Here is a 20079-nt window from a genome sequence, read left to right on the forward strand (position 1 = left end):
GCGTTTTGCAAGTATATATGATGATAAAAAATAGATCTAAAGCTGAAATTTAAATGATACGTTTTTGATGAAATTTGTAAGATTTAGACAAAAGACATGATGTCACAGCGGTAGTGCCACACATATTGTATATACTTCTTGCATCTCGTAATTATCGATTTCTGCCTACAGTCAAACCTGCCTAAGAGATCACCTGTATTAAACAAAAACCATTAATTTTAAATCACTCTGTAGTCCATTTCATATTGATTAATACTGTACCACCTGTCTTTTAAGAGACCACGTTTTGTTATCCCCCTAAAGTCACTTTCTGTCAGTATATTTCATTAATCTTCTTAACGTGAGATCATTCAAATCTATCCTTTGACAAGGAAAGTGGTAACCAAAATTACTTTATTATTTCAATTGGTCAGTATTTAAAAGTAACTAAATTTTTGACTGAGAAATTTACTTTCTACGGCGTCCGATTTCGTACGAAATTTGAAGATGCCGAGGACCAGTTACCGTCAGCACCGACATTGTTACACTCACTGAGATATCTAGATAAATTCTTTTAAATAATTTATTTATTGTTATTAAAAATTTACAATGTTTTTTTATAAAAAAAAATGTGTGGCAATGAAAGTTTAAGCAAGCGATAAGCAACAAATAATAAAAACAATAACAAAATAAGAAAGCAGTATACGAAAAATTAATAAAAAAGAAACAAAAACATAAGTGATAAATTTACAATTTTACAATATTCTAAATTCATGTTACGATAAGACCTCTGTCCTCAGTTCTAATGACCTTTTAATAAAGAAGCTAATGATTCTAACATGTCTAAAGGAAGTGGGGTTTTATATATAAAATAATTTTTGATCATCCAGGAAATGAAGAAAATGTGCATCATCTTATTGTTTATCAAAAGAAACACGAGTATAGAATTGATTTTTTCATTCTAAATAATATGAATTAATTGTGTACTTCATTCAGCCCTATGTCCAATATTAGAGATAATAACCATGTCAGGTGAGTGTAAAATTCAAAATACCGCAGATAAGATAAAAACTTGTATTCATTATGTCATAAAAGCCCGAGGACTAACGAAAAGTGTTTTCATGATCATAATTCTAATAATTGGTAATATTTTGTAATCGGAAATGTTAATGTTTTGCATTTATAAAAATGCTTCTTTGTCATGAAGGAAGACGGCATAGAATTGAAGTATATAAAACCGTAAGTAAATATTATACGAAAATGAAAGTGTTAATGTCGTTGTTGTGATCGGGTTTATACAGAAAGTGCACATTGTAATACATAGTTCATTCATTTCCACAAGATCGAGTTTGGAAATGGTAATTTCTAAGATATGTAATGTCAATTATTATTTATTTGAAGTTCGATTTTATTTAAAAAAACCAAAATTAAACGGGACGGTTTAGTAGCTATGAAAACAAACGTATGTTACTATGTAACCATGGTTTAATTTTTAAATTGTTATTTGGATGGAGAGTTGTCTCATTGGCACTCACACCACATCTTCCTATATCTATGGAATTTTAACTTGCATTGATAAGAGTATGTATTTTGCGATAGATCGCTTTGGTGATTTTATTTTTTATATGTGTTACATTGCTATACCAAGTTGGTTCAAATACAGGTGGATTAAGGGAGTAAGGGGGACGGATCCCCTTAGGGAGCTTCATATATATATGATAAATGCATAGACTTTTTACAAGTATCACTCTAATCAGTCATATGCCAGGGGACAGCTTTGAAAACAAAATTGGATCCGCACCTGTCAATCTCTATTGAGATTCAGAGTTCGGACTTTTTTTATTGTTTGATTGTTTATCATATTGAAAATAAGGATTTTGTGTTCAGAATTTAGAACAATCAAGTTCTCATGGATGACTGTCTCTCTATTAGAAAACAGTCTGAACAAAGAATCCCAATTGCAGGGATTGTCAAATGTAATGACGATGAGGTTCTAGAAGAGAGTACGTGCCAGTTTGAAAGATACCAATACATTTTTAAGATAAATATACTGATTTTTTTTTTAAATTTTACAAAAGTACAGATAGGCGATTGAGTGCATATTTTATAGCTTGTCGAATCATGAAATGATAAAACATAATTCAGAACTATGACTAATATTGTAAAGGTCAGTTTAACACGTAAAAAACATACGACATTTGCATGCTATGACCACTCCTCCTGTACATTAAACTAGTTTCAAATTAAAATTGGTTACACAGAAGGAATACTTTTTTTTAAATCATCTTATTCACGATTTTCGTTATAATATGTTGCCTGTGTGTTAAAGGGCTCAAAGATAGTTTTGTTTTTTTAGTGCAAATAAAATATAACCTTGTGACGCAAAATTGTCAAAACTAGAAGACGCCCGCGAAATCGCGGTACAATTGGGCAAGTGTATGAATAAAGAGTGTGGATACAGTAAAGATTTGGACACGGTTGATGCATTTAAATCTATTTCTTTAAAGTAAGGAAAAAAAGGAACATATATAATGCAAAAGACCCCATTCATCTCAATTGGAAAATACAAATATTAGGTACCATAAGAAAAGTGTGGCAAGTGAGATTTTCAGTAGATTTTTTTACCTTTTAACTCAGTGAGCGTATAAGCTACAGTTTGTACGTAGATTCCGTTTACATTAACGAAAGTGATCAAAATGAGTAACACCATGGGGAAAATCCCATCTTCTTACTTTCACCAGAGACATATAATATTATAGTCTCTGCTTTCACTTGGATTTCTGTGGTAAAAAAAAAAGATTGTGTCAAAGAAAAATTGAGGAAGTACAAAACACTACATTTATACGTTATATCGACCTTGTATGGTTTCAGAGGAGTTGTGGCTCAACGAACTCGGTCTCATCCTTTAGTATTATAGATTTGCGCAATCGCCAATCGCCAAATTGAATCTTTTTTTTGTTTTTCTAAAGAAATTTATCTATCTTTAAACAATTTTCAATTGAGAAGTGCGATATGTAAAATCAGAATCAGTGCTCAATGATAGTAGTTTGGTAGTATACTAATGAAAATGTGTTTGTTCTAAAATATTTAGCAAACCATATTATCGAATGTCTAGATGTTATACGAAACAGTCAGGTAGTCATATGACAAAATCCACCCAATTTGTAAAACCACGTGTATTTCATACTGAAATCAATGACTTATAAACTTCCGTAAAAGGAATTCCACCAGTGGAGTTAAAGCGAGTAATCTCAGGCAAGTGACTAAATCCTAGTTCGTGTGGAGTAGTCTTTAATTTTCTATGTTGTGTTTTGTGTTCTATATGTATTGTTTGTCTTTTGGTCTTTTCTATCTAAGCCATGCCGTTGTTTGTTTATTTTCGACATGTGTATTTAAATGACCCTCTGGTATCTTTCGCCCCTCAATGCGACCAAACATACACGGTAGATTGATAAATGTATTCGTAAAACTTAACCGAACGTTACAGATTCAAACGTGGAGTATGTGGAGACAGAATCATTTCACAAATCAATATCCAGTGTGTGGTAAATGTGGACTTGCACATCATCGTTTCGAAATGTGTCTAGCTTACAACAAAAGATGTTTCTCGTGCGACAAATTCGGACATGTCGCAAGACAGTGTTTCACAGCTAGACCAAGTTTATTCGGTAAAGTTAGATATACTAAATCAACAAGTTCGAAAGTGTCAAGTGAACAAAAAAATTCGACAAAAAACAACTTAGAGAAAATCGCCGTTTAATACAGTACTATTCAAACAAAAACAGTCTCAATTGCCATTCAGCAGTGTGCCCAATTCAGCTTTCATGAACTTTTTCGACCAGGCAGCCCCAATGAAAATCGAACTAAAACAAGCAAACATTCAATTACAGAAAAACAAATCAGTGATTTCCGCAACATCAGAAAAGTGCACGAGAGAATATTAGAACTCTCACCTGCAAACTAGTGAAAAGTCAAAACCAACTAGATTCGACAGAGCAGTTGAAAGAATGTTTAGACAAAATCCCCAAACTAGAGAAAGAAAAGGAAGACAATGTAGCATGCACGAAAAAAATATCAGATCTTAACAATTTCTTAATTCTAAAATGTGACTATCAAACTTATGAAATCGAAAATATTACTACTCAAAACCATGAACTTCGGAACAAATTTAAAATTCTAACGGATCAATCTGCCAATATGGAAAATCAAATAAAGATATGTAGGACTCATCATATCAATCGTCACAATGCAAGTCAGTGTTCCGGAAATAGACGTATCCAAAACCAAAGATCTTTCTATAGATAATTATCAATTTTTCAATACTTGCGAAACGCGAGGACGCGTTTCATTCGAGGAGGGAGAAATCTGTGAACGTGGAAAAAGTCGGACTAATTTATGTATTTCTTATTTCGGACATTTGGACTTGTTTCTTATATTATTTATAGTTACTGTTTAATCTTTCAGACAATTTCATTCTAATTCAACAGACAATGTTCTTTGATTTGCCTTCTTAAAGATATTTCATGTATATCACTTTTTTAATCTAAAACTGAGAAAAACCATGCAAGGGATTGTGTTGATTTATGTTACACAACTCAGTATTTCATTTCATAATTATTTTAATCCGTTAATTTCGTACATAGATAATTCTTTTCAATATCTATTTTATAAGTTCTTGTCCAGGACTTATAATGTTTCGACTGAAGATAATTCTACAGTCGGAGTCAGCCTTTTGAACTGACATCACCCGTTCATTAAAGTGAAAATAAAATCTATACTGAAAGTCTTCGTTTGTATTCGCTCTACCAGTCTGTGAGTTAGTTCCGCCAGTGGATTTATCTTCAATAGGCAGGGGACCAGTCTTCGGTTACTGTCATTCGTTCCGACATCTTCGCCACGGTTTCAGCAACATACGGTTTCAAAGATTCCAGTAACAACAACGTTGTCACATTAAATAAAGGGAGATCATTTGAATAGTATATTTTACAGTTTCTATGGAAATAATGCCAAAGTAAGTTTTAAATTGCATATCAAAGCATAATGAGTTTAAGTCCTGGATATGAAATGTAAATAGAAACGAAATTATAAAATAAAATTAATTTTAAAACACAGAGAATCAAAGTCTACAATATCAAAATTGAGAATTTTCAATTAAAGTCCAAAATAATAAACGAAGCTGCTTTTTCCACTGTCACACTACACCATGTCATCTAGTTTAGATAATTCTTTACGGTCAACCAAATCATGGTGTCCCGGCGTACACTTTCGAAGGGATAACTTCAACTTAGTTATTAGGAACCCTTGGTTCAATAGCTTCCTTTTAGGCAGAATCTTTCATAGAAAATTAACTTGGAGAGTATATTCCAGAAACTGTCGCTGCCGGAATCTTGCCTCTGTTAATTTACCCAAATTGTCTGTTGGTTATAAAGTTGTAAAGTTGGTTTGGAAAGCGATTTCTTGATAACTTGTCTTTGCTAATTATCAATTTAGTTAAATTACCATCATACCATCATGACAAAAGGATATATAAGATGTGTGCCTCATTCATGTCAAGTAATTCATATGTTTAAATGAGAGTTACTTCCCCTTTACAATATGCATAATTATATATATATGCCGAAAATTACTTTTTTTCAAACCTAATGACTATTTAAATAGACAAGTTATACAATGATAACACACATATCTTATATACACAAAATAACGTACAATTTTAAAATGGTCAGAAAACAAATGAAGATAACAAAAAATGAAGATTGTCAATAAAATCTCCCTTTTTTCGTCATGTGAATTTTGTAAAACAAATTTCAAAATATTTGTTTTTCTCATTACTGCGGAGTTCACAACTTATGATTATGTTTTCTTATTAATATTTCATTTTCAGATGATTTGTGTTCTGATACATCTATATATGACTTTGAAATTTTAACAGGAAATGATTGCTGCTTTCGACTTGTCAACAAAGTGAAACGGTTCATCATATTGTCATCTCCTCAGTTTTGACACAATATATAAAATAGTCAGCTATAAAATGCCCCGGTAAGACTATGCAAACAAGCATGTTCAATAGAAAATGACTCAAACTTAATAAAAAGACTTTTGAAATCATTGACTCATAACAGGATAATACGTATCGTGTGTAAATAAACTTCCGGTTCTATATTTGTTGGCGTTTGTTTTTGCTTGAGTTCAAAGTTTCTGTCGTTCCGTTTTTTAATCTTACTGTTGACGTTTTTCCCTCGGTTTAAGTTTGTAACCCGGATTTTTTCCCCGCTTAATCGGTTAATGACTATCAAACAGCGGTTTAACTACCTTTGCCGGTACAGGCTTTGAAATAGTAAACACTGAAGGATTCTTGGACAGTTGGACCCCCTCCCCTTTGGTCGGAAAAAAATTATTAGTTCCTTAGGAAAACAAACTTCACATAATTTTGACTTTCTTTGCTAAGCGAGACTTTTACTATTACGAACACGTCATCATGACTCTTTTTTTCTTTCTTTTTTTTCATCCATGTAGTATTTTTTCTTCTTCAGGTATATAATCGGAGATGACATAAGATTAACAGAAACACCAATTCCAAATGGTAACAAAACCAAGTAAGAATCAAATATAGCACAATTATATGTACATGTATGGCAACTCACACATAATGTGTATATGATAGATTAAAAATTGTATCAATTCATTTATATCACTGTCATTTTATCTAAAATTTAATGTTTACCGTATGATATACATTGACATGTGATGTAGATGATAACATACATGAAAGGGACGATGGAAAATGGGGGATGATGAAAAACAAGGATTATTGAAAACGTATCCTCCTGGATACAGGTAAAGTTCTTAAAAGATTTTGATAGGAGGGTGTGCTTGGTCGTTTTTACCTTCAAATGTATGTTAAAAAAGTATAATATTTACGATATCTATTAAGATCAACTTATATGTCATGAACATGATTTCAAAGTTAATTCAGAATTTAGAATTATATAATAAATAATTCATTTGAACTGAGACTACTTTCAACCATAGTAGTCTAAGATTTGATTAAGACATAATATTGTGTTTTGTTTGGGAATTACATTCATAGTGTTGTGCTATTATAAACACTTGTTAGCGTTGGAAAATATGTTTCACACAGCTGATTCATGTGTCTATCTTATATTTCGGTGGTTGTCTATGGGTTTTGTTTGTCATTGTTGTTTAATGTTTTATTCATCAGAAATCTGGATGATTAATTAAAAGTTGTTGTTAGTTAATTTTACTCATTGTTGATGGCCGGAAGATGACCTTGAGCTGCTTTTAATCATATTATTTGGTTCCTGGTATATAGTTGTACCATTGGCAATTGTTTATAACTATTTGTCAGTTCAATCTAAAGTTGTGCGGAAGCCACTAGTGGAACTGCTCATCCTTCTAGAGCACCCGAGATCATCACCAGTTTTAGAAGGTTTGTGTTTCTCAGTCTGTTTTTTTATATAATGTGTTTTGTGTACACGTTTTGTTTGTCTTTTGGTCTGTTTTCCGTTTATTGTCATGTATTATATCGATATTCTATTTACGACTTATGAGTTTAAATTGTGTATCTTTCACCTCTTTTTATAGCCAAGCTATATTTTTCTTCATGTCTAGGCAAAGTTTTTACATTACAAATATACATGTCTACAATTAAACTATATATAAGAAATGCTTTGCAGCTATTGTGGCTGATAAAAATGTAAACATATTTTATATAAATTCCATTCATGACACGTTAAATAAAATGTACACAATTTGACATTAACATATTAATACAATTGAATATTGAATAGGATCCGGAACTTGACAAGCTTTTAACTCATATTAATAATTACTTTATTTCCGTAGGCAAATACAGCTTATTGGATATTAATTTTTCATGTTCTGATATCGTTATATTTGTCACATTCTAAATGAAATGAAACTCATCTTCAATAGCATTTTTATCACACATAAAACAGTGCAATATTATCTATGACTCTTTGTTCAGATTAAACATATTTGTTTATAGTGGATTGAGAACAAGTTATTGCAACTTATAGTAATCCCTTTCCACTTGGCGGGTGCAACTGCTGCTTTAATCTAGCGGCTTTGGCCATCTCTTTTTCGAAATCTACAATGATGTCTTTAACGTTTAAGAGATAGGCTCTCTCTTAACACGGGTCAGATATTAATTGTCCCCTTCCGACGGACTATCATCGTTTCTCGATTTGTTTTAACTTTTCTTTTTAAATTAACTCAAAAATAATTGACTGTTTCGTACACTCCGTGTAAACTAAACCGTAATTACATAATATATCTTGAACTTTACATGTACAAGACCAATAAAGCTTGTCATTTGGCTTCACACAACTAGATGCGTTCATGTCTTTTTATACATGCTTTAAAGTACAGTTTTCTGTATCTAACAGCCTCAACCAATAGTTTTACATATCTATTTACATACATCAGCACTCTACCAACTCAAAATATACCATGTGATTACTGATCCTTTAAAATATACCATGTGATTACTTAATCGTCCAAAATAAAGCATGTGATTACTAATCCGTCCAAAATATACCATGTGATAACTAATCCGTCCAAAAGATACAATGTAATTAATTTACTTATCCGTATAAAATATACCGTATGACTACTATATTAAAAAAAAGATGTGTTATGATTGCCAATGAGAAAACTCTCCAAAAGAGACCAAAATGACACAGAAATTAACAACTACAGGTCACTGTACATCCTTCAACAATGAGCAAAGCCCATACCGCATAGACAGCTTTAAAAGGCCGTCCAAAATATACCATTTGATTAATAATCCGTCCTCAATATTCCATGTGAGTACTAATCCGTCTCCAAGATATCTGTGACAGGTATTTGACATAAGTTTTGGACATAAATGACGTAACTATAATAATTATTAAATCAATTTTGATCCCATTTCGGACAATAACATTATTTGGTAATTTATAATTCAATGCTGACGAAGAAAGTGATGTTGTATGTCGTTCTTGTAATTTGGGTGATGCCTAAAATGTTCGTCGTCTTTCTCCAGGGTTGCAACACTAAGTCTGTTGCATACAAACTTTACAAATGTTGTTCTTTTCTACTTTCTTATACTATAGTCTCGTTGTTTATTTCATCCCACCGCAAATCTCTTTGAAATGAGTGACCAAAATCGGTCTGGAATATTTCATGAAAAACATCGCAATAGGATGTCTTTTCATGCTAAATTTGCATTGTAATGACCAGCCTGATTATACATTTAGATCTGTTAGATATTTTTTTTGCCTATAACTGATTTCACATGGTATAGTTGTCGGGGGGGGGGGGGGGGGGAGTATATGAAAATCATCAATTTTCGATCATCCTGCTTTACCATTGGAATAAAAAAGATCCTTTTTAATGACAAGACAATTTTGTTAAGGCTATCAATATGTCTACTTAACATCCTCAATACATGATGCGAGTGATATTGTGTTACACTTATCCCATTATATCTCATTTTGTATAACGTTGATGTTTTAAATTTAAAATTGCAGTGGCCATGCAGTGGTGGGAGTACCAAGCACGGTACTGGAGCCACCGAACCAGTATAAAAGTCGGTGGAGGTCCATCCGAGTTATGTACCTTACTATGTTCCTCAGCAGTGTATCATTCTCCATTTGTATGTCTTCATTATGGCCATACCTAAAAATTGTAAGTTTTCATTACAATACTTTTGATAATTTTTGGGATTCAAATATGATCACATATTACTCTGGAAATCCAATAAATGCAAAGGGAAATTATTTTGATAACCTTGACGTATAGATTTTTATTTAGGTGGAAGCTTTCCTTCTTTTTAAAGTGCTAAATCCAATAGATCGCAATAGTTTAATTTAAATTCAAAATTACCAAAGGATCAGACACAAGTTTTAAATCCCACATAGAATGAAAGAAATTATTGTGTTGTCACTTGTAATTCTTGTATTTCAGCTCGACGGTTCAGCAAACACAGATTTCCTTGGATGGGTTGTAGCATCATACAGTGTGGGACAGCTAATTGCCTCCCCTTTGTTTGGAGCATGGGCAACTTACAGAGACAGGAGCAGAGAACCACTAGTTGTTTCAATGCTAATCAATGTATTAGCTAATGTTCTGTATTCATACCTTGAGAGCATACCATCTCACCAGGCTGTATATCTCATTTTATCAAGGAGTCTTGTAGGATTCGGAGCAGGTAAGACATAACTGGTATCACTAAATACAGAAATAAAAGAAATAAACACACGCACTTGTTGCTACGGAAGGTTGATTATCCAAAGCTGTCAAGTATGGATAATTGACCTTCCCATGGAAAGAAACAAGTGCCTGTCGAAATACAGATGCAAATTTTAAAATAGTATTTTTTGGTTGCATTATTTTATTATTTGTATCAATATTACCTGAAAGTAGTAAAGAAATCTTTATTGTCTCTTCTTCCTATCTTTCTTTCTTTCATTTGCTTTTTCTTCTTTCTCTCCATTCATTTCTCTTTTTTCATGGGGATTCACTAGTTTGCTAGACATTTAGCTTTGTTGATATCTTTTAAGGGAAATTATCACTTGATTAAATGTTGGAAGTAACATCAAATAAATATGTATTTTAGTCCATATTTGGTCTTTATTAGCAAAAAAAGTTGCAGCTTTATAATTGTGGTTTAATATCAAACATACTCATAAAAGAAAGAGAATAGTTTTGGTTTCTCTTACAAGTTTATCTGATTCCTTATCTTTTATTTTAGATAGAATTAGCAAATTCACTTTATTTATTTCTCTTCTAGGAAATGTTGCTGTTGTTAGATCTTATGTAGCTGGTGCAACAACATTAAAAGAAAGAACATCAGCTATGGCTATAATGAGTGCCTTTCAGGCAGTAGGGTTTATCATTGGACCAGGTTTGTAGCCAGAATATATATTAAGACGATTGCCTTAATTATAGTCAAGGGAACAGATTTATAATGGATACCATTTAGGCTACATGCTTTATTATTGGTCAAGGGCACTAAACTAATTTACTGTGGGTGGTTGTATTCCCCTTATAATAAGTCTAAAATTATGAGTAAAATGAAAATTTAAAATATCATGCATGGTTTGGTTAAGAAAGTGTTTCCATTGGTTCCATATTTTTCATTCTAGAACCACTCTAACATAATTTTAAAGATAATACATATGTATGTTCCATTCAAGACTAGTATGTCATGCAATTAACTACACATTATAAGTGGCCTACATAACATATTTATATATTTTTTTATTATTATTGAGTTGTGCCCCTTTGTACAATATCTATATTTTAAACAGCCTTTGACATAGCTTTTTTTTAATAAAAAGAAAAATCTCATGTTAATATGTTGATTTTAAAATGAATTATTTTAATACAAAAAAGCATGGAGTATTCTTGCTTATATGTTGTGGAAAATGAAAACTTTATTTATATTTCAGTGATCCAGATAGCTATGGTTCCCATTGGTTATCCCTGACCAGTCCATTTGGAATCTGTTCATCTTGGTCTTTATACTAATTATATTTCAGTGATCCAGATAGCTATGGTTCCTGTTGGTTATCCTGGACCAGTCCATCTTGAATCTGTTCATCTTGATCTTTATACTAATTATATTTCAGTGATCCAGATAGCTATGGTTCCCATTGGTTATCCTGGACCAGTCCATCTTGAATCTGTTCATCTTGATCTTTATACTAATCATATTTCAGTGATCCAGATAGCTATGGTTCCCATTGGTTATCCCGGACCAGTTCATCTTGAATCTGTTCATCTTGATCTTTATACATCTCCAGCAATCCTCAGTTCCATCGTGGGTGTAATAAACATTATACTTCTATTTGCTGTGTTCAAAGAACATCGTGTAGATAATGATGATGATATTAACTTTAGTGTACAAGAATCACAGAGCATTGGTAGGTTTTAATTTACTGACATAGCTATATATATATATAAGATAAGCCAGGAATTTCAAATACTTTTTAAATTGCACATAAAAGGCAGATTTATAAGAGGGCATGGCAATACATTAAGTAAAAAAATATCACTTGAGATAAAAAGTTTATATTACAAAAATGATGAGAAATCATTGAAAAGTTCAGTGCCTTCAAAACAAATATGGTATAGCCTTCAAGAGTATAACCATTTGACCAATGTTTTTTATATTCTTGCCATTACAGGGCATTTTCATTGAACTCTCAGTTTATCATTGACAATGAAAGGGAGATAATTCATTGAAAAAAAAATGAAATAAGGACAATGCTTAACACAAAAGACAGTTGGTTTATGGTTATAAGCATTGACTGTTGTTATCTAATACGAACAAACTACATGCATATATACAATTAACAAGTTAAATGAGTTTCTTTTTATGATCAATTTGCAAATTAAGTAAGCCAGGAAGAAGGAAATAATTGGGTTTTTTTCCATGATGTTTATGTCAAGTGTCATTATAGAAAAAAAGTTTTACCTGCATTTCTACAAAGAAATTAATAATGTCTTTGTTTATTATTCAAATTTTATGTTTAATTATGACATTGTGCATACCTTTAGGATCAACCACAGTATTATTAGTCGACTTCTAAAATAAAAAAAAAGATTGTACTGTTTTGTACAAGTTTGAAAAAGCTTTATCTTACAAATTGGGAGATAACTTTTTACAAAAAATTATAAATTACAAGACTTTCAACAAAATTTGTATTTTAATTCTTTGTTTATCTTTCTTGTTTTTAAAATGGGGTAATTTATTTTAATTCTTTTTTTTTTTTTAATATTTTGATTATTATAACCTTACAAACCTTATTTATAAAAGAGGGACAAAAGATACCAGAGGGACAATCAAACTCATGAATCAAAAAATAAATTGACAATGCCATGGCTAAAAATGAAAAAGACAAACAATATTATAGTGCATATGACACTTATAACTTAACTAATATTATCTTTAAACTATTTTTTATTTGATTCATTTACAAACTAATGACATTTCTTACAAACTGTGTTTATTTGTTACAGAGAAGAGCGTGATGCCAGAGTATACTCCAGATTATGCAGCAGTTGTCTCTTCTATACTTCTTTTTTTTGCTATTCTTTTTATTTTTGCTGTTTTTGAAACGTAAGTAAATATAAGTTAATTATGCACCATTGTTTTTTATTAGCTCATCTGGCCCAAATTAAAATTGTGTTTTCCACCTTAAAAGCTTTGATGAGCAGAACCCACATTTTCAGATGTATGGTTAACAAATTATTTAGTTTAGAAGGAGTCATTATTATTGTTACAATATAGTTTTGTTTTTGTGTATAATAGCAGTTTTGTACTTTTTTTTATAGTCAAATGTTTTATGCTTTACATATTTTTTTCTCTACATAATGGGGGATAACTCCTTGCTTTTAAAATAAAAATTGTCCTTCACAATGGTGGAATCCTTATGAAACAATGACTTAATGTAATTACATCTCCTTTTCTGTACCTGATGAAGTGGAGGATGCATTATCTTAGTCCGTTCGTCTGTCCCCCCAAAAAGTTTCTTTTGAATTCTCTAACTTTAGTTTTACTCAATCAAAAAAAATTATATGAAACGTATAAACAATGCCTTTAACTACACAACTCATTTCAAGTTCCAATTTCGGTGGCATCACTTAAACCATTCTGGAGTCAAAATCCTTTCTCTACTCCTTTATAAGTTATATGTAAGAAGGGTCATCATTTGTTCAAAAAAGTTTTTTTTAATCATCAGAACATGATTTGCATACATCAAAAATTACATATTATTACAGAATTGGTACACCATTGACCATGCACATGTATGCATGGACTAAGGAGAATGCTACCCTGTACAATGGTATCATCTTAGGAGTTGGAGGATTAATATCTATAGTGGTCTTTATTCTCATAAGGATATTATCCAAAAGGTAAGTCATAGGTGTATGAATTTCTCCATTCTGATAATATATACTCACAGTCAATAAAAAAAAGTTCTGAAAAAATAAATGCAATAGAAAAGAACATAAAATGTTTTTTAGCCTAAAAAAACATGTCATATATATTACCACTTAGGATACATGTATTAAATAAAAAAATATTGTTTATTAGATGGATTAATCTTGTGTTTATATTTTATTTTTCAGGTTAAATGAAAGATATGTTTTACTTGGTGGCTTTATAATGTTTATATTTTATATTTCAGGTTGAATGAGAGATATATTTTACTTGGTGGCTTTATAATGTTTATATTTTATATTTCAGGTTCAATGAGAGATATATTTTACTTGGTGGCTTTATAATGTGTTTACTAGGATTTGTTGTTTATCTCCCTTGGGGAGACACTTATCCTTCCTACCAAACTGCAAGTAAGTTAATACAGATACAAGGGGGGCATTGCATTTGCGCCAATTTTTGAAAATTACAATCTTTCATTTGTGCCAAAAAATTCAAACTTCATTTGCGCCATTTTACAGGTAATTCAGGTAAGCAATAAAGGAAGCGTTAAATATTCATTGCTCTAAAAGGTTTTTCTCTACAGTATTCCACCCTGGATAATGGAGTGAGTTCAGTGCTATACTCATTTTGAAGCTGAGAGTCACTAAGGTTTATAATTATATATACAGTAGTGTTTTCATATTCTAGGTGTCAAGTTGGACATTCTAAATTTAGACATAAAACAGGAGAATTAAGTGTGTAATATTTGATGACCAGACTTTTAGTTTATTATCAAATCAAACATTCTGAAAAATTGAGACCAAGTTGTTTATTGGTACCCTGAATAAATAAAACCTTGCAAAGCCAGTACATTTGTATAACAACTGAAATGGATTGCAGTTCATGAAAAAAGGGACTATTTTTTTTTATCAATATGGTATGCACTTGAGAGGAAGAATTTTCCAGACATGAATACATGAGGGCCGTCGCTTACAAGTTTTGTGCAAGGGTATAATTTACAATAGAGTTTCATGCTTTATAGAATAACTCTAGTGTAAACTGTTTTCTTTTATATTTCGTGTTAGGTGGTATGATCACGTATATTTATAACACAACTGTGTTTAACATTACTTGTGTGGTTTAATGTCGACTGATTTCTGAGGAATATATTTAATTTTGCAAACAAAAACTTTTATAATCAAAAGTCTTTTTTTAAATATTTGTTTTATACTATTTACCTGTATTTATCTGTAATATTTGGGCAATTGAAAGGTTTTATTTTGGCGCAAATGAAATATTGTTTGTGGCGCAAATGAAAGATTTTTTTTGGCGCAAAGGAAATGCCAATTTGCGCAAAAGCAAAGCACCGGAAACAAGTGTTATATATGCAAACAATTAGTAGTGATGATACAAGGATCATCACCTAATATATACTGCTATATTAAAAGTAAATTATCCACATTTTGTAGGAATATTCTTCGATATAATTAGAGTTAAACTACAGTGTAACCTGCCTAATCTGACATCTGAGTATTCCAACATCCTGCTTAGTTAATGGACACATTTTCATGGTCCCAAAATCTGCCTATCCTTGTAGAAAAAAACTGAATATTCCGACTCCCTGATTAATCTGACATTTTTTTCTGGTCCCCCAGTGTGTTGGATTAGGCAGGTTACACTGTATTATGAGATAAAACTTCCTAATTGTCTAATGGTCATTACTAATGTTGATAATAGTCAATAGGATATACATGTATATGCTTCCATGAGTAGAAAGAGCTCAACTCAATTCTTGTCTTCATCCTCAAAGCACTTTATAAAATAGAATAAAAATTTGCAGTATACTCTTTCAGAGTAAATATTCCAACTTTACAAAATAGAAGTCTTGGTTAAAAGAAAGGTGGTCATATTTTATGTTGTCAAACTTGGCTACTGTAAAGTCAGTTGTCAATGCTGCATTTAACTGTTGCATTTTTCTATAAATATTGTAAAAACTGAAGTTTTTTTTATCTGTTTTTGTATTATTAATAATTTTTATAAAACTATCACTATAAGGCTAACATATAGACTACTGTGAATTCATTATTATTCGTGGGATACCAATTTTCGTGGTTTTCGTGTGTACAGGTAAACCACGAATTTAGATGTTCAATGAATCACAAATTTTTTATTTGTTTTGAAACAGATTTTGACAAAACCCTGAAATCAAATATCCATGAAAATGCAAAAATTCACCTATCCATGAAAATTGATACCCACGAAAACAAATGAATCCACAGTAACTGCAATAAATATTTCTTCATTTTCTCTAATATAAGGAGATGCTTGATAGACACCATGCAATGAGACTGAAACAAAATGGCAAAAAAAAACCAAAAGACATCTTCTAGAACTGCAACCTCAATAACTAACCAAAAATTATTATCTTTTTTCACCCATCATCCATACATTTGTTTTTTAAAATTACCTTTCAAAAAAGATAAATACATATTTGTTTATGTAATACATGGATAATGTAGCTACATTTGTAAATTACCTAAAAAAATGTTGCTGGAATAAGTTATGGGTACTAGATGATTATCAACAAACAAATGTACAAATTCCAATAAAACTTAAATTAAAAAAAACAAACAAAAAAAAACCCCAACAAATTAGACATAGCAAAATATTCTTCCAATTTTATCAGATTATTGCAGTGCTATAAAATACCAATTGTATATATTATATTTTATTTTTTTATTTTGTAGCACTTAGTCCTGCAAAAAATCTTACAGATTTAACAACAAGTATGAAAATGACTGAATTAACAACACCATCTTGGAAAGATCTCACTACACAGCAATATAGTTCTATAAAAACACCATTAACAAGTACTGTAGAGAAAACTTCACATTTACCAATGCCAGTGACATCACAAAATAGTCATGTGACTTCTCATTCATTCACTCTTATGTCTTCTATGCCAGCAACTTCAGTCTCTCGGGAGGTCTTAACAGGTCCAACCAGAATCAAAATTAAAAGAAAACATGAAATCAGTGTAATAAGTGATACTAATCGTCAAAAAAGAAATTCAATTTTATACTTTGAGCAGGAAAACAAATTGGAAGATTTAGAAAATTCAGATTTCGCACTTTCAAAAATGTCAACTGAAATGCCATTAAATTTAACAACAGTACAAAGAAATAATTCTGACAGCGGACATGAATCAACAGGATGTCCTGATACCTATAAGTGGTGCTCGTACACACCGATCGTTACTTTCCCTCAGTTTATATTTGGTACTCTAATGATCGTGATTGGATATCCCACATGCAATGTGATGACTTATACACTGTATTCTAAAATACTTGGACCAAAACCTCAGGTAATATTTAAATTTTTACTACCTTTTTTTCAAATTTAGCATGTAAGTATGAATTATCTACAGCTATTAAAAATTTATTTTTTGTTTTCATCTTTATTATCAAAATCCATCTTTAAACATTAGCATAAATTGAAAATGAATATTAAATTATTCATCAATTAACTATGTAATAATGTAAATAAATTCAATTTGTATTTAAAAGCATGGTATGTTAAAACTTAATTAATACAATATGCTAGAAAAAATTAAAGAAAAGAGATACATGATTTGGTTCTTCCAAGAGAATTTGCAACAGTAGCAGAGTAAACCCATAAATCTTTACTGATAATATATTTAACATGAGTAAAGATATGGAGTCATTCGGTTATGTATAGTACACAGTTGTGTTTAATACACACCTCCTTTTCATAACTCTTAAAAATTTGTGAAATAAAGTTGAGAAAAAACAATGTTGTTTAAAAAGTTAAAACAAATGCTAAAACAAAATGTTGTCTCATTTGCACCCACAACACATCTTCCCATATCTAAATAATTTTCTGTCAAAAGCATTTGATAGGAAGTTATTTAGATACAGGAAGATGTGTTGTGGGTGCCAATGAGACAACTCTCCATCCAAATCACAATTTATTTAACTAAACTATTATAAGTTAAGGTCACGTCTTCAACACAGAGCCTTGGCTCACACCAAACAGCATTGGCTATATAGGGCCCTTAAAACTTTAAAAATTACTGGTGTAAAACCATTCAAATGGAAAAACAACGGTTTATATAAAAAAAGGAGAAACCTGAAATACTTTAGGGACTACAAAATTTTAGTTCAAACAGCTGAAAGGAGAAAATGTTATTTTTATTATATTATTTTCTACAATTACAGGGTATGATGATGGGTTGGTTGACGGCCTCAGGGAGTCTGGCTCGTACGATAGGACCTATATTTGTTAGTCAAGTGTATAATGCATATGGACCTAGAGTGACTTTTGGTGCTATGATAATTATTGTATTTTTAGCCATTTTAATGTTATTAGCTGTATTTAAAAGACTCACCCCTTTTACTTTTACAGCAATGATATCAAAAGGATCAAAAATGTAAAATCAAAATATCAATACATTTTTTGCAATTAGTTTCAACACTATTTTTTAAGTAGTTTAAACTAAAAAAAATTGTTGTGTGTTTGCCCCAGAACACAAATATTTGGAAGTGCATTTCTATTAGACAAAAAATGACATGTGTTATGCAATACTGGTAGTTTAAAAGAAACAACACATTTTGAGTTATCTCCCATTAAGTGCAGAACAATTATTGTATTTATACCCCTTACAGAGACACTTGATAAAGAAAGTGTACTGGGCTTTATCCAATAAGAATATGCCATATATTATGGATTGTTGTTATCTACAAGTCCTCAGAGTTGATTATTTTGAATTTGAATGTTGATAGACAGTTATAACCACTTAAGATGGTGATAGAGCCAAGGTTGTTACACTTAAAAAAGGTTGATGTCTAAACCTTTTAGTCTCACCTCAGATGACAATGTGATTTTTGAGGTAAACACCCTATTAGCTATTTGTTATTTATATAGTATTAATAAATCAGTTATTATAATATGTTTAAATCTTTTATTGTAAAAGGATCTCTTTAAAACTTTATTGCTATAAAAATCACTCCTTGGTTTTGTCAAGTTAAGAAATAATTTTATTTTTAGTTAATGTTTGTTATTAAATCATAAAAAAATCCATGAATATTTAAAATTTTGCACTTTTAATTTTCATTAAAGATCTGTCATTGTGAAAATAGAAAAAAATATGCTGGTAATATTTAATTTAATATATAGAACAACTGCATTGTTGTTAATTAAAAAAACTGAAATTAAATAGTTATGTACATTTCTTTTACGAAATAAAAATGTATTTGCATCACTGTTTCAGGGACGTATATAGATATCTATATAAGTCCTTGACTGTTTGTAGAATTCAACTTCCATGAGAAACATACACCAACATAAAGAGTTTAATGAAGGATATTTGTCCACACGAAGCTTCATATTTCTGCTATTATGTTTGAAAGTATATAACTTAACAATGATGTTATTAGAATTCTGAAATCATGGTTAGTGAATCTCTTTTAAAGTGAAAAGTCAAACTGTTATTTTAATAACTTTAATCTTGTTGATACGGATTAAAAGTTGAGAATCATTAAATATTAATGTGCTATATAGCATACAATAAAATGCTTTACATTAAATTACATTTAAAAAAAATGTTGGCATCGCTGAAAATTTCTGTATCAAAATAAGAGGAGTTGTACAATAAACACTGTTTAATTTAAAAACATGTGTCTTAGAATGATTTATTTATGAAACTTTACTTTCCTAAATGAAAGAGAGAGAGAGAAAGTGAGAAAGGAAGAGGGATAGAAAGAGAGAGAGGAGTAGACAGTCAAAAGAGATAAATGGTGCTTCTATTTTTTCGTTTACTGTGATAATCATGATTTTGTTTTAATGAAAATGACTTATGCAGTTAAATATTGATTTTATGTTTTCATTGTTATATTAGATTCTATACTATTGATGTTATCATGAAATACATGCATATAATAAGATGTTATCATGAAATACATGCATATAATAATATTGATGTTATCATGAAATACATGCATATAATAATATTGATGTGTATTATGTTCTCCAAAAGTATATAGAAAGTAAAATCACAAAAATACTGAACTTGGAGGAAAATTAATTCAGAAAGTCCATAATCACATGGCAAAATCAAATAACAATTA

General features: G+C 30.6%; 1 protein-coding gene across 3 annotated transcripts; it reads left to right on the top strand.

The window, feature by feature from the left end:
- The first annotated feature begins 1046 nt into the window (after positions 1–1046).
- Positions 1047–19093, top strand: LOC134696066 (major facilitator superfamily domain-containing protein 8-like). 3 transcript variants are annotated; one of them, XM_063557644.1, is made up of 11 exons: positions 1047–1218; positions 6513–6575; positions 9534–9690; positions 9970–10213; positions 10796–10909; positions 11727–11930; positions 13030–13129; positions 13792–13926; positions 14261–14364; positions 16681–17297; positions 18172–19093. In XM_063557644.1, exons 1-11 carry the CDS (start codon positions 1181–1183, stop codon positions 18385–18387), a joined length of 1992 nt encoding a protein of 663 aa, XP_063413714.1. In that variant the 5' UTR covers positions 1047–1180; the 3' UTR covers positions 18388–19093. The 3 variants fall into 3 exon arrangements, with proteins under 3 accessions (XP_063413714.1, XP_063413716.1, XP_063413717.1); XM_063557646.1 differs by lacking the exon at positions 1047–1218 and adding an exon at positions 4908–4990; XM_063557647.1 differs by lacking the exons at positions 1047–1218; positions 6513–6575 and adding an exon at positions 6739–6816.
- The last annotated feature ends 986 nt before the right edge of the window (positions 19094–20079 follow it).

The sequence above is a fragment of the Mytilus trossulus genome, chromosome 14 (assembly GCF_036588685.1).
Source record: "Mytilus trossulus isolate FHL-02 chromosome 14, PNRI_Mtr1.1.1.hap1, whole genome shotgun sequence".
NCBI classification, from domain to species: Eukaryota; Metazoa; Mollusca; class Bivalvia; order Mytilida; family Mytilidae; genus Mytilus; species Mytilus trossulus.